This window comes from Labeo rohita, unplaced genomic scaffold (assembly GCF_022985175.1).
Source record: "Labeo rohita strain BAU-BD-2019 unplaced genomic scaffold, IGBB_LRoh.1.0 scaffold_30, whole genome shotgun sequence".
NCBI classification, from domain to species: domain Eukaryota; kingdom Metazoa; phylum Chordata; class Actinopteri; order Cypriniformes; family Cyprinidae; genus Labeo; species Labeo rohita.
In genome coordinates, this window is record NW_026129217.1 from 5173497 (window position 1) to 5190585 (window position 17089).

The following is a 17089-nucleotide window of genomic DNA, read 5'->3' on the forward strand; positions in this document are numbered from 1 at the left end:
TTTTCTGGTCCACTGTAATCAAACAGCAGTATCTCTGGGTTCTCTCCCAGGATAATCTCTTTCATCTTTTTCTTGTCTTTTGTAGATTTAACTTCTGCTGGATATATTATCTCCAGCTCCTCATTTTTAAAAAATGTCTCTGCCTTAGATAGGCCCATGTTGCTCTTAACTGAAGTAACTGTCACAGAATGTTAGCTTGGCTAGCAGTAAGCTTGTTTTAATTAATTTGTATGTGATTTTTAGTTGTTGAATCTTTTTTGATGATCTTTTTAGAGGTCTTACCAGTGTTGGGGAAAGTTACCTTTAAAAGTAATGCATTACAATATTGAGTTACTCCCTAAAAAGTAACTAATTATGTTACTTACTTTTTATGGAAAGTAATGCATTACTTTACTTTTGCGTTACTTTTTAAATCTGGGCAGGGCTTGCTTGTTTGTTTTTAATATAAAAAGTTCTATTTTTGGCAAATGTAAAAGCCTTTTCACACCAAAAGCCTATACAGTAGACCGCAGAAGAAAAAAGTGTCAACTCTTCAGCAATAAAAAAAGGAAAACAAATGTTAGATTATCTTGAGTAATTTTTGCTTATTGGTATGGTTGAATTCGTAGGTCGGCAGCAAAGACATCGGTTAACACAATGGGATTAAATGTATAAAGGATATTCATATTATTTAACATTTAATTATTGCAGGTTAACAAATACAAATAAATTACAAATAAATCACAGAGTTTACAGTTTATTCAATGCTATACTATGGAAAACAGTAAGAATGAAATGCTTAATTTATGTCTGTCCTAATATTTTTGCTTTCAATCTTTAAACAATAGAGCTTTAATTAATTTTATAAAGTATATAAAAAATATTACATAATTTATAATATTTTAGAAAACCATGAAAAGCTTTTTGATGCTTCAACAGATTTATAAACAATTCTCATTACAAACTTGGTACGTTTTGATTTTAAATCCATGTTATATGTGATCCAAACTCACAGCGCTGGCAGAGATGAGTTCATGTGGAGCAGAATTTACTTAAAACTTAGTCACTCTGAGACATGATTTTCTTGTGTCAATGAACAGTGTCACACTTCACCTGTATATTGTATATGTATATAATCATACATTTTTTTAAAATATGTAATCACCTTCACAATTTGATAATCACACTAACACCATGTTAATTTTGAAAGCTAGCTAGAATGATAAGGTTACTAGCTTGTTCAGTACTGTCAGAAGCTATCCTTGAAAATGCAGCAGTTGTGCAGTTTGTTTAGTAATTGTTTCAGGCCATTTTGCCATTTCAATCTCAATACAATCCACATCTACAGACTCAGAAAAAAAGCCTGAAAATGGCATTTCTCTCATTCAAGCATTCATCTGAGAGCAGATGACACAGATTCAATGGCCATTAATTGTGACAGCATGTTGTTAATTAGTTTATGGAAAACCATTTACCTCAGTCTCTCCAGCTGACAGTTTGGACTCTTCAGTCCATTAAGAAGCTCTACTCCTGAATCCTTCAGGTCATTGTTACTCAGATCCAGCTCTCTCAGATTGGAGTTTAAGGATTGTAAAACTGATGACAAACTCTCACAGGACTGAGCAGTGAGATTACATACAGAAAATCTAAAACAAGAATAACACAGTAATTACATACATAATAAATCTTAGTGTGATTATTTTGAAGTAAGTAACTTTAATTAACTAGTAATTAATTTTTAAAAAATTAAAGAATCAAGTATTTGAACTCAAACCTCAGAAGCGCCAGTTGACAGTTTGGATTCTTCAGTCCATCGGAGAGAAGCTTCACTCCACAATCCTGCAGGTCATTGTTACTCAGGTCCAGCTCTCTCAGGACAGAATTCGAGGATTTTAAAATTGATGATAAACTCTCACAAGACTGAGCAGTGAGATTACAGCCACATAGCCTGTGAAGAGAACAAAACAAACTGCAATATAATGTCAGTTTATCAGATAGATCATATAGTTTATAAGACAATTTATGGAGTGCAATTAGACTACAGTGGGTATGGAAAGTATTCAGACCCCCTTAAATTTTTCACTCTTTGTTATATTGCAGCCATTTGCTAAAATGATTTAAGTTCATTTTTTTTCCTCATTAATGTACACACAGCACCCCATATTGATAGAAAAACACAGAATTGTTGACATTTTTGCAGATTTATTAAGAAGGAAAAACTGAAATATCACATGGTCCTAAGTATTCAGACCCTTTGCTGTGACACTCATATATTTAACTCAGGTGCTGTCCATTTCTTCTGATCATCCTTGAGATTAGGAAAGCCACACACCTGTCTATATAAGACCTTACAGCTCACAGTGCATGTCAGAGCAAATGAGAATCATAAGGTCAAAGGAACTGCCTGAAGAGCTCAGAGACAGAATTGTGGCAAGGCACAGATCTGGCCAAGGTTACAAAAAAAATTCTGCTGCACTTAAGGTTCCTAAGAGCACAGTGGCCTCCATAATCCTTAAATGGAAGACATTTGGGACGACCAGAACCCTTCCTAGAGCTGGCCGTCCGGCCAAACTGAGCTAAATGTAAAGAGCTAAATGTAAAGGAGTAAAGAAGAACCCAAAGATCACTGTGGCTGAGCTCCAGAGATGCAGTCGGGAGATGGGAGAAAGTTGTAGAAAGTCAACCATCACAGCAGCCCTCCACCAGTCGGGGCTTTATGGCAGAGTGGCCCAACGGAAGCCTCTACTCAGTGCAAGACACATGAAAGCCCGCATGGAGTTTGCTAAAAAAACCTGAAGGACTCCAAGATGGTGAGAAATAAGATTCTCTGGTCTGATGAGACCAAGATAGAACTTTTTGGCCTTAATTCTAAGCGGTATGTGTGGAGAAAACCAGACACTGCTCATCACCTGTCCAATACAGTCCCAACAGTGAAGCATGGTGGTGGCAGCATCATGCTGTGGGGGTGTTTTTCAGCTGCAGGGACAGGACGACTGGTTGCAATCGAGGGAAAGATGAATGCGGCCAAGCACAGGGATACCCTGGATGAAAACCTTCTCCAGAGTGCTCAGGACCTCAGACTGGGCCGAAGGTTGTACCTTCCAACAAAACAATGACCCTAAGCACACAGCTAAAATAATGAAGGAGTGACTTCACAACAGCTCTGTGACTGTTCTTGAATGGCCCAGCAAGAGCCCTGACTTAAACCCAATTGAGCATCTCTGCAGAGACCTAAAAATGGCTGTCCACCAACGTTTACCATCCAACCTGACAGAACTGGAAAGGGTCTGCAAGGAGGAATGGCAGAGGATCCCCAAATCCAGATGTGAAAAACTTGTTGCATCTTTCCCAAAAAGACTCATGGCTGTATTAGATCAAACGGGTGCTTCTACAAAATACTGAGCAAAGGGTCTGAATAATTAGGACCATGTGATATTTCAGTTTTTCTTTTTTATTAAATCTGCAAAAATGTCAACAATTCTGTCAATATGGGGTGCTGTGTGTACATTAATGAGGAAAAAAAAGAACTTGATTTTAGCAAATGGCTGCAATATAACAAGTGAAAAATTTAAGGGGGTCTGAATACTTTCCGTATCCACTGTATATCTGTAAAACATTATAATTAGTATACAGCAACAAAGCACTTATAAATCATTCCAAAATCATTACAAATATGAACATAGTGATTCAGTGAATGTGAAACCTCAATGTGTTTAGTCGACAGTGTGAACTCTTCAGTCCACCATAAAGCAGCTTCACTCCTGAATCCCGCAGACAATTGCAACTCAGGTCCAGCTCTGTCAAATGGGAGTTTGACGATTGTAGAGCATAAGACACAGTTTCACAGCATGTTTCATCAAAATCACAGCCATCAAATCTGCCAAAATAGAATGTTTTGCCAGATTATTTTTTGATGTTCAGTTTTTCAGCAATGACTTATTGTACCCTTCATAATTGGAGCAGGAAAATATTTCACATAATATTTTGATATTTAATTGTTTAGTGATGTAGAACAAAACTTTTATTTGAACACCAGTCAGTGAAATTACGTACAATGCTTTTCTACAGCATCTCACAGCTGGGATGAGTCTCTTGTAGTTTAAAGGTGACGTGAACCTCTTTGGATTGAACTCATCCAGCACCTTCTCTGACATCAGCAGTACATAGGTCAGCACTGTGCACATTGAAGATGAGAGTTTTCTTTCTGGATGTTCTTCTGAAGTGAGGTAACTCTGGATTTCCTCATTTAATGAATGATCTTTGAGCTCAAGTAAGCAATAAAATAGGTTGACTGAAGCTTCATCTGAGATGTCCTCTTTTTGTAATTGTTTAATGTGTGCACTTATTTTTCTGATGCTCACACTGGTGTCTTCAGTGTGTGTGATCAGGCCTTTGAGCAGGTTTTGACTTGATTCCAGTGAAATTCCCAACAGAAACCGTAGGAACAGATCCAGGTGTCCTCTCTTACTCTGCATTGCTTTATCAGTTGCTCTCTTTGTTAAGTCATAAAATTTGACAAATCTAAAAAAGAACTTAAGCCTTTGCCTGGCTGTAGTTTGCGAATCTTCAAAGAAAAACCGAAGCTCTCGCATGTTTTTGTTGAGGTAGCAGATGAACACATGCACTGCAGCGAGGAACTCTTGAACACTCAGATGCACAAAGCAGAAGACCTTTGTCTTATAAAGTCCATCTTCCTTCCTAAAGATCTCCGCAATCATTCCTGTGAACTCAGTGTCTTTACTCACATAAATACCACATGCTTCCAGATCTTCCTTATAGAACACAATGTTTTCCTTTTTCAGCTGTTTAAATGCTAACTTGGCTAGCTTCAAAATCAACTCTCTGTTTAATTGCAGATGCTCTGTACGTTCTATTTCATCTTGCTCATCATATTTCTGGCTTTTCATGTTCATCTGTATTAACAGGAAGTGAATGTACATTTCAGTGAGTGTTGTGCTGATGTTCTCTGCAGTGTTCTCAGTGAGAATATCTTGAAGTACTGTGGCTGTGATCCAGCAGAACACAGGAATGTGGCACATGATGTAGAGACTACGAGACATCTTAATGTGTGAGATGATTCTGGAGGCCTGAGTCTCATCTGTGATTCTTTTTCTGAAGTACTGCTCCTTCTGATCATCAGTGAACCCTCTCACCTCTGTGAACAAACCCACACATCGTGGAGGGATCTGATTGGCTGCTGCTGGTCGTGATGTCACCCAGACGAGAGCTGATGGAAGCAGCGTACCTTTGACCAGACTTGTAAACAGCACATCTACAGATGCTCTTTCCGCAACAGTGTTTATTGTTTCACTTTTAAAGTTCATTAGTAGTCGACTTTCATCAAGTCCATCAAATATAAATGCAAGCTTACATTCCTTATATAACATTGATTTCTCCAGATCTTTTAAGTCAGGATAAAATTTCAGCAGAAACTCATGGAGATTGACCTCTCTGTCTTTAATCACATTGATCTCTCTGAATGGAAGCAGAAACACACAGTCTATATCCTGATTGGTGTTTCCTTCTGCCCAGTCCAGGATGAATTTGTGCACAGAGACTGTTTTTCCAATGCCCGCAACTCCCTTGGTCAACACAATCTTCTCCTCGTTGTTTTTCCTCAGCTCAGTAAATATATCATTGCATTTGATTGGTTTGTCATGTGTTTTTTTGTTCTTGAAAATATCATCAATCTTCAGAATCTCATGTTCCTGATTGACATTTTCCATATCTCCCTCTGTGATGAACAGTTCTGTGTAAACAGCCTTGAGATCTGTGTCCTTTTCTTTGTTGCCCTCAAAAATATATTTTGCTTTCCTCTTTATGTTGTTTTTGTGAGTTTTCAAGAAGTTTTGCAGCTCTATAAGTAAAAACAAATAAATAAGACAAAAAAAGCATTAAAAAAGACACATTTTTTCATATCAGCATGATATTAATAACTGATGTAGACAGATTCATACTGCTGAAAACAGTGCTGTACATCCCTAACAACTTGGTTTCAATTTTAAAAATTTTTGAATGTTTTTATGTTTTTTTTCCAGAACATTGGACTGACTGAGATAATCTTTAGGATGACTAATGTTACCAAAGTTGATAAATGATTTTCACATCATCCAACGCATCGAACTGGAGGTGAGGCTGTATTTACAATATGTTTTAACCTTCTTAAATGAACCTTTGCATGTGTGATTGCAATCATTGGGTGACACCAAGTGAATTTGGTGAAAGTGTCATCTATTGGTCAACTTTAATAAACAACTGTATCATAATTCTTTTAGACTATTGTGAACTGGGTACCACTGCGGAAACACTGTTCTCTCCTATACATTTCTATAAGATCTGCCGCTGATGTGACTGGCCCTGTAATTGTTGCTTACAGCTATATTTTCTCTTGTTTCCATTTACAGACAGTGATTGTTATTTACTTCATATTTGTTGTGAATTACCTCCAACAGGGACAGTTGTGTTCCTATAGCCCTCAGTCTGAGCTGTGTGACAGAGAAAGAGAGAATTACTCACTGGAAAACATTTATCACACAAACACATCAGCAGAGCAAAGAGGTTTAAGTCAAACAGTAACACATGTAAATATTTAATCACATTACTGTCACAGTGAATTAAATGTTACCTTGCTTTTGTTCATTCTCCAACTGTTTAGCCAGATCATTTTGGTTCATCTTTTTCAGAATGTCCACCATGATCTTCACAGCTTCTTCTGGTCCAAAACACACCACCATCTTATCCACTGTGTTGAATATATCTGCCTTTTCCATTTCAGATTTTGGTATATGCTTATGATATGCATTCATTAAGTGCCAATGAAACTCCTTCAGTTCAGCTTCTACCAACTCCTTCAGTGAGTTCACAAGCAGCTCTTTAACAGATGCCATCGTCCTTCACCAACTCACAGCTGCAGGTCAAGAAAAAGAAAAGATCTGAAGTACTTTCACTCTTAATATGTGGACCTAAGTGCTCAAATGTTATTTGGATTATGAAGATGTGAATAGAAATGTGAATCATCAGAAAATTGTTTAAACAAATCAGCTAAAATTGCTTTAAGTTTTGTTAACTAAATAAAAAAAATGCTGTACACAATGTCTCAATGCTGTCTGATACTGTAGGTGTAGAATCAGTACAGTACATGACACATGAAAATCTCTATATCTCAGTATCTCATGAAGTGGTATTATTTACTAACCATGCATAATGATGATTGGGAGCCCCAATAACCTCTGAGCTTAGAAGAAAAAGCCAATGAGAATTGGCGAGTGGAATTTGCATGCCGAGCCACTCCCCCCCTCCTTACATACATAGCTGAGACATTTCCTTTTCAGTGAGTCACATTCAACATTATGTTGACTGATGTCATGGGGTCCCTATGGAAAACTTCACAACCCGAACTACGTTACATCATTGAGGTTGCAAATGCTGGCAGGCAAACATATCAGAACAAATGAAACTCAATACGTATCCTTCCCAATGCCCTGCAAGCCAGATAAACGGGCCAACCAGGGGTGCCACAAAGCGACTGTTGGGGGGCAGAGCACAATGACAAAATGTGAGGTCATGGAAAAATAAGGAAATAAGGGATGTCAGCAACGATAGCCTTGTGGGCAGCGCGCCGACATACAGCGTCGTTGTGCTCCGGGCGTCCCATGTTCAAATCCCGACTCGAGGACCTTTCCTGATCCATCCCCTCTCTCTCCCTGTCATAATAAAGGCAAAAAAGTGCCAAAAAATAATAAAGGAAATAAGGGAAACACACTGGAGATAAACAGTGGGGAATACTAAGACATAAATGCTAAATCTGGAGAGAAAGATGGTAGCCACTACCGGAGACAATAACAGACTACTCCATCTAATCTGAAACTGAGGGGCAATGGAGGACCCTGAGATTACAGAGGGCTATCACAGATGACAGAAGCAGCCGGATAAATTCTTAAGTGTATAGGGATGTACTTGAAGTGTTTTGAGTTTGACTATTTCAGGAAACTTTAATTTTTTCCAAGAAATAATTTGTATTTATTTTATTTTTATTTTTATTTACATGTCTCTTCATACATAACACTAATAATAACCTCATAAGACTTCATGGAAGTGTATTTTTGTTTCAAAAATAATATATTGAGTTTTGGGCTGTGATGTCATTTCCCGTTTGAATTGCCCAATTGCATCCCTCCCTCAGAACGGCTTTGGACTTGAGTGAGACAGGTACGTTGCAAATGCGCTCTGTTAAAATACATCAGATTGAGTTACAATTTTGGTTGATATTAGTGTATGACATGTTTTGATGCTGGTTTGAGTGAACTTCGGGGTAGATAAAGCAGTGTGACTTAGACATGGATAGTTACAGCTTTACACACAACAAAATACAAGAACATAGTGAATTCTGCAAATGTGACACCTATTTGTGGAAGGAGTGGTGTTTTAAGCTTGCAGAGGTTTTCTACTGGAATTGGGAGGAGGGCCCAGTTAAACAGCATGTTAGAATAAAATGTGGTAGCTCCTCCAGTTCGCCCATCAACCAGTAGCACAACTATGCAAGGCATGAGTAGTGACACAACAGTGCCTCATAGAGAAAGACTAAACAATCCACCAGGAGGTGAACAAGTGAATCAGTGGCAGACAATGGGAGATTTAATGAAGCAGCTGGGAAGTGAAATAAGGAACCAAATCCTTGCAAACTTTAGATCTGCTGGGCAAAATGCTCAGAGAGATTATGTGACTGCACAACAGCCCTCACCCCAGAGCCTGACCTGTCAAATTTAACCTAACTGTTAACCCTCTGGGGTCTGAGGGTGTTTTGGGGCCCTGGAGAAGTTTTGACATGCCCTGACATTTGTGCTTTTTTCAGTATCTTAAAAACATATTAATGGCTAAAGTCTGATTACATTGTAATCAGCACAAACTGGGCTATAATAATATGCAAGCAACATTAAAATACATGTTTGTGTTTTTGAGAAAACAACGTTTATGCGTGGTTAGTGAAAAACTAAAATCTTTAAGTCACTGAAATAAGACCATGAAACACATTCAGAACATTAGTCCACAAGACTTTTGAGAACTGGATGTGGTAGTCTAGAGTTTTTTCTACATAAAGATGTGAAAATCATCTCATTCACGCGTTTACAGACAACAATATATTGATTTAAATTTTCTAAGACATGTTTTGTGACTGAAAGGGAATATGCGAGGGAGTGACAACGACCATGAATATTGAGTGATCTACACCTGAGAGACAAAAGGCCCTCCCCTAATGGCCCATCAATGAGACTGTGAATGTCAGGTAGAAACAATGAGAGATTCAAAGAATGGAGTTTTAGACTATTTGTATTTTATTTACAACACAGTATCATCAAAACATACATAATGAAGGTCAAAAGCACATTACTGACTACACTGATCTAACCATAGAAACGTGAACAGACCTTGTGTCATTCCTGAAAACTGTTTTCTGGATTCTGTTCAACAAGTGAAACAAGTAAATTATACCTGATATTTAAGTGATTGCTGCTTCTTTCCATGGATTTAAGAAACAAAACTCATCATCAGTAGTCCAGGACATTGTCTTACAATAAAAAAAAAAAACAGTGTAGTTGAACATTTAATGTTGGTATAGCACTCTTCATGTAGCCTTCATCTGTGGTGCAGGAATCAGATCACTAGACAAAAAAAGAAAAAAAAAAACAACAACTGTGAGCATGTTAATATCAGGAGCATCTGTAATATATACATATAGTATGATTCTGTAGTCATAGACTCACACATGCTTTATACTATCTTTAAAAAATGGCATTTTATATCTGAGAAACTAATTATTATTGTTTAGCACGTTAAACACCTATTCATGAACAAAGTATATTATCCTATTGTTATACGATAGATAAATAAATAAATAAATAAGAATTTATAATCATAAACACAAGCATGCTTTGTATGTAGTATACAATACAAAACCATTTCATGTCTGGGAAACTAATTTACTACTGTTAAGCACGTCATAAACATCAATTCGTGAACAGAGTATATGACAGTAGTCTGGTCTAAACAATCTTAGACTCTGTCATTCAGTGTTACAGTGTAAACACGATTACTTTTATATCGCGTCATTTTTATTTTATAGAACATTAAAAACATCCTGTCGTCGTCAAACATTTCGATGCAATGAAATGAAACATACTTCATAACGTTTCACTTTAACGTAAGTATGCTAATAAAAGAAAGACTTACTCTTTCGGTGGATCTCGCCGTGCATCGCATCGCGTTCTTCCTCTGAGGGAAATATAAATCTTTATCCTCACAGCGCGTCTTCTTCCAGTAACAAGATGAAGTAGCCGAGATAAACAGTAAAGTGAATCTTCCGCTTTGTTGACGTTGATGTGGGCGGTTCGCCGCTTGCGCCTCCACGTGGCTGATTATAATAACAAACCGAAAGTAGCTCGTGGGCGTGATCAAATTAAAAATAATTAGGTCTCACGAGAAAGACTGGACATGGAGTTGGTTTCATACAGATTACTTTAACACATGATATTTGTTTTCGATAAGACCTACTCCATTCAAAAATAGACATATCAGGCTTTCTATAGATATCTCTCTCCTGTCTCTGTGTGGAGTATTCGCTGAGTTTTAGTTCATTTTAGTGACGCATTTCTTAATGACGATCACAGACAACAACGCAGCAAACTACATACCCTGTTTGTTTGCCTTATTTCACAAAACCACAGAGTGTTGTTGTTATTATGAGTGTACACAAATAAAAGTGAATTCCTTACAGATTCGATTGATGTATTGCTCTTATCTGTACGATCAAAAATGACGGAGAAATTTAAGTTCTTTTTGGCGTTATCAGAAAAACGGCCACAAACCGCGCCGGCGCGTTTTTCGACCCCAGAGGGTTAACAGGCATCAAGACATCAAAGAACCGCATACCTTTAGAGGTGATAAAACTGATGCAAGCTTACTTAAAAAAGAAGGGATTTAGTGTATCCGAACAGGGCCAAGAGATTCTTGACAAGCTAATGGGCTATACCAAAGACATTTTGAGGACATGTATTTGCAACAATCCTCTGATTGATGTGGCTAGAGACCCACATGTCATCTCTTTCGATTCTAAGACAACATTTTGGAGATGCACTTTCCTCCACAATGCCTATGAGAGATCTCTATGAGACCTTGCCAAAGCAGTCAGAGAGTGGCTTGGAGTACTGGATCAGACTGAATAAGGCTGTTGACTTAGCTGATGAATGCCTAAAAAGACAAGGGAAAAGAGTTGAAGACTCTAGTCACGAAGTAACAATGATGTTTGTTAGGCATTGTCCTGCATTGTCCTGAGCCCGGTCTGTATACAGCACTTCAAAGTAAACCCCTGGAGAGTTGGAATGCAAGTGAAATTCAAGCCTTAATTGATAGCCACCACAGAGACCAGCAGTCTGCACAAGTAGATAGAGAGAGAAGGGTTGATGAAGCTTCCTCTAATGTCTGGTGCATGACACAACAGCAGCCCACTCCCAATAATCAGGCAAGCGGTTTGGACTCAGCTCTCCTGGGGTGTGTAGTTTCTCTTCTAGAGCAGTTCCTTGTTTAGCAGAAGGGGCAAGAACAGAATGCTAAACAGGGTAAGGTTGTGTCTGTAGACTCTGTAGTCCCCTATAAAATATGCAGAGCTCAAGATCATACAACAAAGACTCATTGTTTTAAAGAGGGGCTGTGTTTAAGATGTTTCAAGACAGGGCACAGAAGTTTTGAATGCCCTGACAAAAGACAAGCGAAACCAGTCACAGCCATTGCCACTGGACCCGAGCAGCATTTAATATTAGAACCGCCACGGGGTAAATTTTACTCATGCCTGTTATTCAAATGTACATAACATAAGATGGACAAAAGACATGCTTTGTTTCCAACCCTAGGCGTCTAAGTCCTGAAGACTGGACTGCAGAGTGTGACACAGCTGTAGAAAAGATAAAGCATGCTCTTTCTCACACTGTTGTTCTTGCCCACCCAGACTTCAAAAGGCCGTTCCTGTTATCCACAGATGCATCTATGTATTGGTTTGGTGCAGTTTTAAGTCAGATTCCAGAAGGTGAGACAAAACCTGACCAGTTGCTTTTGCAAGCAAGACGCTGTCAAAAGCCCAGTCCCATTATCCCGCTCATAGGTTAGAATTCTATGCGCTGAAGTGGGCAGTTTGTGAAATTCACCCATTGGCTGAAGGGGGCCAAATTTACAGTGCTAACTGATAACAATCCCCTGATGTATATAATGTCAAAGCAAAAGTTAGATGCTTGCGAGCAAAGGTGGATATCTAAGCTTGCCCCTTTTGATTTTGACTTAAGATAGATACCTGGGACCAAGATGTTCCTGCTGATCATTTGAGCCACTGACCTTTTGCCAGAAATTTAGAGGTCTGTGATGCTGTGGAGACTAAAGTTGAACATGTGACCTCTGAGACTATCCAAGAAACTTTAAGATTGTCAATGAATGTGTACCATCAAATGTGTGAAAATGGCATGGAATCTAATGAGGAAGAACTGAAGATGGTTAGTAGTGAAGGGGTGAAAGCTGTCTTTAAGTCCTGTCTAAACTGGGAGGCCATCAGTACAGTTCATAGTGTCCATCTAGCCCAGAACAATCATTTTGCCCACGGAGGTGTCAGCTAGTTTTCTCTATGGAGGAGATACGGATGAAGCAGAAAGCAGATCCCACTGTGTCCTTTGTTGTGTTCTTTGTTGACAGAAAAAGGAGACCATCATGTAGAGAAAGGGACAATGAAACTGCACCAGTAATGCAACTTCTAAAGCACTGGGAAAAACTGGGAAAAAAGTAAAGGAAGGAGTTCTCTTCAGGTCCAAAGATTGGGTTGGTAAAGTCAGGTACCAGCTTGTACGTCCACACTCATTGAGAACCATTGCTCTCAGAGGAACTCATGATGATGCAGGTCATCAAGGCCAAAGCAGAACCCTTCACCTTGTATGCCAGAGGTTTTTTTGGTCTGGTATGGACACATATGTCAAAAACTATGTCTCATACTGTAAACGATGTGTGGTTGGAAGGACTCAGGAACCTAGAATCTATCAGAACAAGTGCACCACTCGAGCTTGTATGTATAGATTTCTGGTCCACAGAGGGAACACATGGGAAGAGCATTGATGTTCTAGTCATAACAGACCATTTCACAAAACTAGCCCATGCGTTCCCCTGTCCCAACCAAAAAGCTAAAGTAGTGGCTCAGAAACTGTGAAACAACTTACCACTGTTCCAGTTGTTTTAAACTTCTTAATGATTCCTCTGACAGTAGATATGGGCAGGTGCAGGCGAGTGGCTATTTTCTTGTAGCCATTGCCTGACTTGTGAAGGTCGACACACATCTGCCTTACTTGAATAGTGTGTTCCTTTGTCTTTCCCATGTTGAAAAGTGGATAAGAGAAATGGCCTCTGTGTCACGTCATATTTATACCCCAGGGAAACAGGAAGTGATGAATTACTAATTAAATGTTCCTAGATACTCTGATCAACTTTGTAAACTACTGTAGAAATGACAGAAATACTTCAATTACATTTTTTCCTAGGAATTGTTAGGGGTGCCAATAATTGTGGAACAGGTGATTGTATGAAAAATAGTTATTTCTTAGTCAGGGATTTTTTTCCCCTTAAAATTCACTTGAGTTGAAGGTTATATTTTTCTACAATTTTTAGTGTGAGAGTATGCTTCTACAATAAAAATTGAACACATCTTTTAACATATCTTAACAAGGGGTGCCAATAATTATGGAGGGCAGTGTATAAGGGCATGTTTCTACCAGGCAAAGTATCTTTGCTATTCGTCTGAATGACTTGAGTCATGGTAAAGAAAAGAAAAAGCCTCACCTACAGTTTTAAAATGTTTTGAGTTTGACAATTCCAGCAAACTTTAAAGTTTTCTAAGAAATAAATTTTTATTTTTATTTATGTCTCTTCATACATAACATTAATAATAACCTTATAAGACTATATGGAAGTGTATTTTTGTTTCAAAATAATATATTGAGTTTTAAGCTGTGATGTCATTTCCCCTGTTTGAATTGCCCAATCGCATCCCGCTCTCGTCAGAACGGCTTTGGACTTGAGCGAGACAAGTACGTTGCAAATACAGTCTGTAACATAAAATACATCAGACTGAGTTACAATTTTCATTGATATCAGTGGATGACATGTTTTGTTGCTGGTTTGAGTCAAATAATGTGTCCATATGTCATTATTTTTTGTGTATATTCGAGTTTTGTGCTAATGAGTTGGTTTAAGTTGCCACCTGCACCATTTTTAAAAGCAGGGTTTTTCCTTCTTTTCTTGACCACAAAACCAAGATTGTGTGTTTGCGTGGTGTTAAAGTGTCATGAAACCCCTGCTTCAGCAGTATTTTTTTACACCTCAGAGTGGAAAAGGTTTCCACTGTGACAAAGTGGGTGGGTAATGTGTTGAAAAAAGGAAGGGTTTGCATAAAAAAGGGGAGTGTCATCAAATGCATAAAGACAGCTAATTAACAGCTAATGCAGTTGCAAATAGAGTTCTGCATTTCATTGCTAGTGGAAACGACACAAGACCAAGGTACCGTGACTGTCAAGACAACCACCTATGGATGGTGTTTAGTGTCCCACCAGCAGCAGCAGTGAGCGCACCTTCAGCGCTGCTGGGAGAGATCCGTGTTCAAGTGCACGCAATAGTCCAAAGCTTGCCACAAAGCACTGGCAAAAGTAATTACCATGAATGTGTTGGGGGAAATAGTAAGGAGATATTTGAATTATTTATTAATAAACTAGTGTTTTCTGAGTCAGTGTAGCAAGGATGAAGTTGATGATCCTAACTCATTTTCTCATTGGACGCGTCTTTAGAGAGAAATGCATCTAGATGGATAAAGAGTTTTTGTTTTCGATTTGTTTTATTTCCTTAAGTAGTAATTTAAAGTTTTCTACATATACATATGTCTGTGATGCATCTATTTGCTGAGATTTGGTTTCTTTTTTGAGACAGCGGAAGCAAGTAAACACCCTTGAGCCTTCATGTTCTGCAAAACGCCCTTTAGCCTATACTCTCCGCACAAACAATTGGATATGCACCTAATAGCACACATTCATCTAGATTTAACATTTAAACTAGCATTGAATGCTTGAATCGTGATGATTTGAGAAAGTAAAATTGATCAAACATAGACTATGATCAATTTACTGCCGCTGGCCCCTTGGTTGTTACTTTAAAAAACAGAAATTTACATTCCCAACAAACATGAGATGTCTGTCCGACGTGCAGATCATATCTATATTGCGTCGGTCGGTCCAGGACCATATGTGTACGTCTACAGGAAGTGCAAATCGTCACGGAACACGGAAAACCAACCACCTGCACCCAAGCCTCAGCTCTGGTCGCGTCGTAGGGAAACACAAACAATACTTTTTGGTTGTTGCACAGACGATACGACCATCTATGTCGAGGCATGTCTCTGAATGACACTGAGAGAAGAAACGGTACTGTATTATCTTATGGATAATACAGCAGATATTTTTTATGCACACTACAGAGCAGTGGGTTTAACAAGCTCTTTCTTATGAATAAATGCAGAAAAGTGCTCAGTGACTTAAAAATGACCCTCTCTCTCCCCTGCAGCCTATCTGTAACACACGCCGAGGGCCAGCTCTACGTCATATCTCGTGACGTATCCTCGACTTTGCTTTTCAACCAGAAAGAACGAAATTGCTCAGAAAAATAAACAAAATAACCAATTTCCACTTTTTGATTACATTTAAGAGTGCTTTTAGTGTTTTCACTGAAATGCAGTCTGTACATATTTGTTCACATCTCAGAAAATGTGTTCTGGAGTTTCATGACCCTTTAATTCCTGTCCTGTCCTGTTCGTTGTGGTGTGAGATGAATTCCATGACATACTCTCTGCCCAGATTCAGTCAAAAAGTTGAATGGGCAGCACTTCTTAGTACAAATGGACGATGACCCAAAACATACAGCAAAAGGAACCCAAGAGTCTTTGAAGGTAAAAAAAAAAAAAAACCTGGAGTATTCTGCAATGGCCAAGCCAATCTCCTGATTTCAACCCAATTGAGCATGCATTTCACTTGCTGAAGACAAAACTAAAGGCAGAAAGACTTAAGGCAGTCATTGCTTCCAAAGGATTCTCACCAAGCTCAAGCTTAAAGTCTGCACTTCAATTTAATCTTGATTTCTTCATTTTAAATCTATTCTAGTGGCATACAGAGCTGAAATTATGACAATTGAGTCAGTGTTCAAATATATATAGACCTCACTGTATAATGTTTTATGTTATAAAGCTCATCATATAGACACAGTATTACATTAAAGCTTTCTGCAGATGCATGAAGCTGTTGAGTGATAGTTTTTGCCTCAAAAAGTAAAGAGCACAACATAAAAAATATGTTTTGAGAATCACAGACTCACTAATAAAGAGTAAAATGAGAAACAGTGATTTCACACCATGGGTTAACAATATCACCTTTTCATGATTCACTGACAAAGACACTCTCATCTGTTGCAATAGAATCATCTAAATTAATCATCATCATAAGCACAGCTTTAAAGTCTTAAGTGACCAATGAGACACTGAAAAAAGACTATGATAAAAACCATAAAGAAGAATGAAACACTCACCTCAAAATATATTTGTAGATCTTTGTATTTCCTTCTCTGAACTGTTGTGTTGAACAGATTTCGTAAACCAACTGAAACTAGCTTCCTGTTTTCTTTCATGAAGAGACATGAGAATCAGAAGAATAACACACACACATATGCACGCACTCACGCACATACACACATGCACACTCACCTACATATATATATATATATATATATATATATATATATATATATATATATATATGCATGCATGAACCTCTTAGTCCATGCAAGCAAGCTCTGAATCACTCTTGGCATCACTTCCTTTTTGGTATTCTGTACCACACCCTACCATGAGTACAAGCCTGTACAAGCCTGTGTGCTGTGCAGCTAGAGGCTATTGTATGACTAACACCTCAGCTGTCAGCACACATATAATTCCTGATTTGTGGTATAGGCTTGTACTCATGGTAGGGTGTGGAGCCCTCAGTTCCTCTACAGC

At 38.3% G+C, this 17089-nt stretch overlaps 1 protein-coding gene across 3 annotated transcripts in view; it reads right to left on the bottom strand.

The window, feature by feature from the left end:
- LOC127160183 (NACHT, LRR and PYD domains-containing protein 12) overlaps positions 1–16850 on the bottom strand; it is a 38909-nt gene extending 22059 nt beyond the window's left edge. For all 3 annotated transcript variants that reach the window (XR_007826663.1, XM_051102835.1, XM_051102836.1), the window contains exons 1-7: positions 16624–16850; positions 6605–6886; positions 6423–6464; positions 4033–5836; positions 3683–3856; positions 1754–1927; positions 1455–1625 (exon numbers count right to left, since the gene is read on the bottom strand). Coding sequence is in view for 2 of the 3 variants with exons in the window: in XM_051102835.1 (XP_050958792.1) it covers positions 1455–1625; positions 1754–1927; positions 3683–3856; positions 4033–5836; positions 6423–6464; positions 6605–6866 (2627 nt within the window). In the remaining variant the exon portion in view is untranslated. The remainder of the gene's footprint in view (positions 1–1454; positions 1626–1753; positions 1928–3682; positions 3857–4032; positions 5837–6422; positions 6465–6604; positions 6887–16623) is intronic.
- Between the last annotated feature and the right edge of the window lie 239 nt (positions 16851–17089).